This window comes from Emiliania huxleyi (genome assembly GCF_000372725.1).
Source record: "Emiliania huxleyi CCMP1516 unplaced genomic scaffold EMIHUscaffold_107, whole genome shotgun sequence".
In the NCBI taxonomy this organism is placed as follows: domain Eukaryota; phylum Haptophyta; order Isochrysidales; family Noelaerhabdaceae; genus Emiliania; species Emiliania huxleyi.
The window spans coordinates 389,157-392,115 of record NW_005201984.1 but is presented as its reverse complement, the minus strand read 5'-3'; the positions used below and the strand labels follow the sequence as shown (position 1 = coordinate 392,115).

At 62.4% G+C, this 2,959-nt stretch overlaps 2 protein-coding genes across 2 annotated transcripts in view; one reads left to right on the top strand and one right to left on the bottom strand.

Moving 5' to 3' along the window:
• Window positions 1-926, bottom strand: part of EMIHUDRAFT_108677 (hypothetical protein) — a gene marked incomplete at both ends in the record, with an annotated part of 5,640 nt that extends 4,714 nt beyond the window's left edge. The window contains 2 exons of the mRNA XM_005792564.1: window positions 193-340; window positions 472-926. Coding sequence (XP_005792621.1) covers window positions 193-340; window positions 472-926 — 603 coding nt within the window. The remainder of the gene's footprint in view (window positions 1-192; window positions 341-471) is intronic.
• Window positions 927-1,157: 231 nt separating this feature from the next.
• Window positions 1,158-2,318, top strand: EMIHUDRAFT_108676 (hypothetical protein; the record flags this gene model as incomplete). Its single annotated transcript, XM_005792563.1, has 2 exons — window positions 1,158-1,759; window positions 2,315-2,318. 2 exons carry the CDS (start codon window positions 1,158-1,160, stop codon window positions 2,316-2,318), a joined length of 606 nt encoding a protein of 201 aa, XP_005792620.1.
• Between the last annotated feature and the right edge of the window lie 641 nt (window positions 2,319-2,959).

Below are 2,959 nucleotides of genomic sequence, written 5' to 3'. Positions count from 1 at the left end.
GCTCTTCTCGGAGCAGCCCTCTTTGGCGGGGGTGGGAGGTGCGGAGGGCCGCCCCTCCCTCCCCCGCCAAAGAGGGCTGCCCGAGAAGAGCATGGGGGCAAGTGGTCCGGGAAGGCTCCTCGACGCGTCCACCTGGGCGAGGGCGGCCGAGATGCGCCTCCAGCGCGAAGGCCTCGGCGCGCTTGTCCGCACCGCGTGCTGCGCCGAGTAGCCCGGCAGGAAGAGGAGAGCAGACTGCAGGTTGGGCGGCAGCCAGTCGGTGAAGTTTGCGCCCCACTGCTGCCGCGCCTCCCCGCCCCGCTGGCGGCCGAGGACGGCCCAGTCGTAGTAGGAGCGGTACCTGCGGCCAGCGGAGGGTGTGGCGAGGCTGCACCACACCCTCTCGCCACCGCCACCGACGACGCCCGCACGGCCCAACCCTCTCCCACCCCTCTCCCACCCCTCTCCCACCCACCGACGGCTGTCGCGCACCAGGAGAGCGGCTCTCGGACGCGAAGCACGACGGTCACGCTGCACGTGCGGCCGTACGGCGAGGCGCGCAGCGCGCCAAGCTGCGCAAAAAAGTGGCTGGCGACGACGTGCGCCTCGACGCACCAGCAGCCAGCCGCCGCCGCCATCGCGGACGGCGAGCCGCCGCTCGACGCTGAGGCGGCCGAGATGTTGGAGGAGAGGGCCTGCGTGAGCTCTTCGAGCTTGATGTGCGTAAAGCCGACGCGCGACGGCCACGTGCGCGACACGTCGTACCTGTCAGTCACCGTGGCGTAAGCTGCTGGGCGGCAATGGAACGGCTCGGGACAGACTCCGCACCCGACGTAGCTGCAGACGGCGCGATTGCGCCGCATAAAGGAGCGCATCGTCGAGCCGCCATTCTTCGGGACGTGCCGGTCAATCAACATGCCGCATCGGCGATCAGCGTGGGCGGCCATATACACAAAACGTGTCGGATGATGTGTAGCGTCGTCGGCGCGAGAAAACGGCTGTTTCTTTTAACTGCTTAAAATAAAGAAAGAAAAAAGGAGAAGGACCCAACCTGCACGAGCCTGGCTCTCTCGGAAACAATTAAAACTACAATCGCGCTTAGGACGGCTCACCGTCTCCCGCGCCCGCTCGTTCGCTCCCGGGCCTGAGCGGTGCTGTCGTTTTCCCGCGAGAGCGAAATGGTCGTCGTGGCGCTGGGCGGCTGCACGGCGGCCGGGAAGTCCACGTTGGTGCTCGAGCTGCAGCGAGCGGCGGCGGTGCGAGTAGTCAGCTGCGACGATTTCTTCCTGCCGCGCGAGCGCTGCCCTCGCTTCGACCTGCAGGCGCTGCCGTGGCCGGGCGAGGAGGTTCCAGGCGCCTTTTTGCTGCGCGGCGACGCAGACTGGAACGTGCCGGCCGCGATCGACTGGAGCGGCGTCGCGGACGCGGTCGTTTCGGCGAAGCAGGCGGCGCAGTCTGTGGTCGTGGACGGCATGTTTATTCTCGCCGACCACCCGGGCGCGAGGACAGTGCTGCAGATGTGCGATCATGCGGCGGTGCTGTGGGCGGATGAGCACGCGGCCACCGAGCTGTGCAGCAGAAAGTACACGCGGAAGCACCTCGGCAGGAGCTCGTACGAGGAGCGCGGCGTCAGCGCGGAGGAGTACCGCGTCTACTGGGAGAACTACGTGTGGCCCGCGTGGCTGCAGCACGGTGCCTCCTCACTTCCCGCGGACTGCCTGCGCATCGGCTGCACGGAGGAGCCGGCGGCGCAGCTCGACCAGCTCCTCGGGACGGGCTGGTTTTCTCATCTCACAGGTGACGCGAGATGAAAAGTGGTCACGAGGCGCCTAGATGAGGGCGCTCTCTGACATCTGGCAAGGCTCTACGACTACGTACACATTGCACGTGTGAAATCACCATGACTGTGTGTGTGTGGTGCGAGAGAGGAAAGGTGTGGATGCGTCTGATGACTCGGAATCAGTGATGGCCATTTACTGGTAAAAGAGTGGTATTTATACCACTTTTTTGATTCTCCTGGGGAGTGGTATGGTATGAGAAGAGAGTATGGTAAATTACGAAACTCCGTGGAATCATCAATTTTTCGGGATCTGAGCCGAGTCTAGCATTTTCGTGGATAAAGCAGACACCAGACCTCGGTTTCCCATAGGGTTTCTGATGCGGTTTCCCATGGCGGTTTCCCGGTCGGTTTCTGCGGCGCGCTCTGTTTTTTCTGGGATCTGTTTTCTGGGACACCCGCCTCGATTTCCCGTGGGATCTGCCTGTGGGTCTGGTTTCTGCGGTGTGAATACATCTCCCGCTTCGTCCTAATGAGCTCATTCCGGCCAATGAACAGGTGACCACCATCCGAATTTTTTTCAAGTGGGAACAGCAAAAAGCGGCATGCATTCAGCGACCAGAAACCATAATGCCGGAACCACTGCTATATCGAAAAACCAGAAACCAGAAACCAGACCGCCGCGTTCCCCCCAACGGGTTCCTCCCACCCAGAACATGCTGCTGTCTTAGTACTCCCGTTCGACCCATTCGGAATCCGATGAGTTAATGAGGGGTCATTCCGCCGGAATGACCCCTCCGGGGAGATCGTTCACACCTCGAAAAACCAGAACCCAGAGCGTCTGGACCGATATTCCCATGGCCCGGATGTTTTCTGTGGGATGTGGCGAAAAAGCAGAAAAAAATAAAATATTCTTAGCTTCAAGCCCCCCTCCGAGACTAGGGACAGAACCCACCCGTACACAGGAGAGATGGGACTGCGCCTCGCCCCCACTTGCCCTGACTGCACAGGATAGCGTGCCCCGAAGGCGGCGACACATAGTGGGGGACACTGCGCAAGGAGGGGGTGCGAAAGCTCATTGGGGTGCTAGGTGGGACCATGAGGGGGGGTGGGCGGGGTCCTGTGGGGGTGAAATGTTGCGCGGCGAATTCGAACCTACCCCCGCGCCGCGCCGATCCTCACGCGGAGGGTAAAACCCTGTGG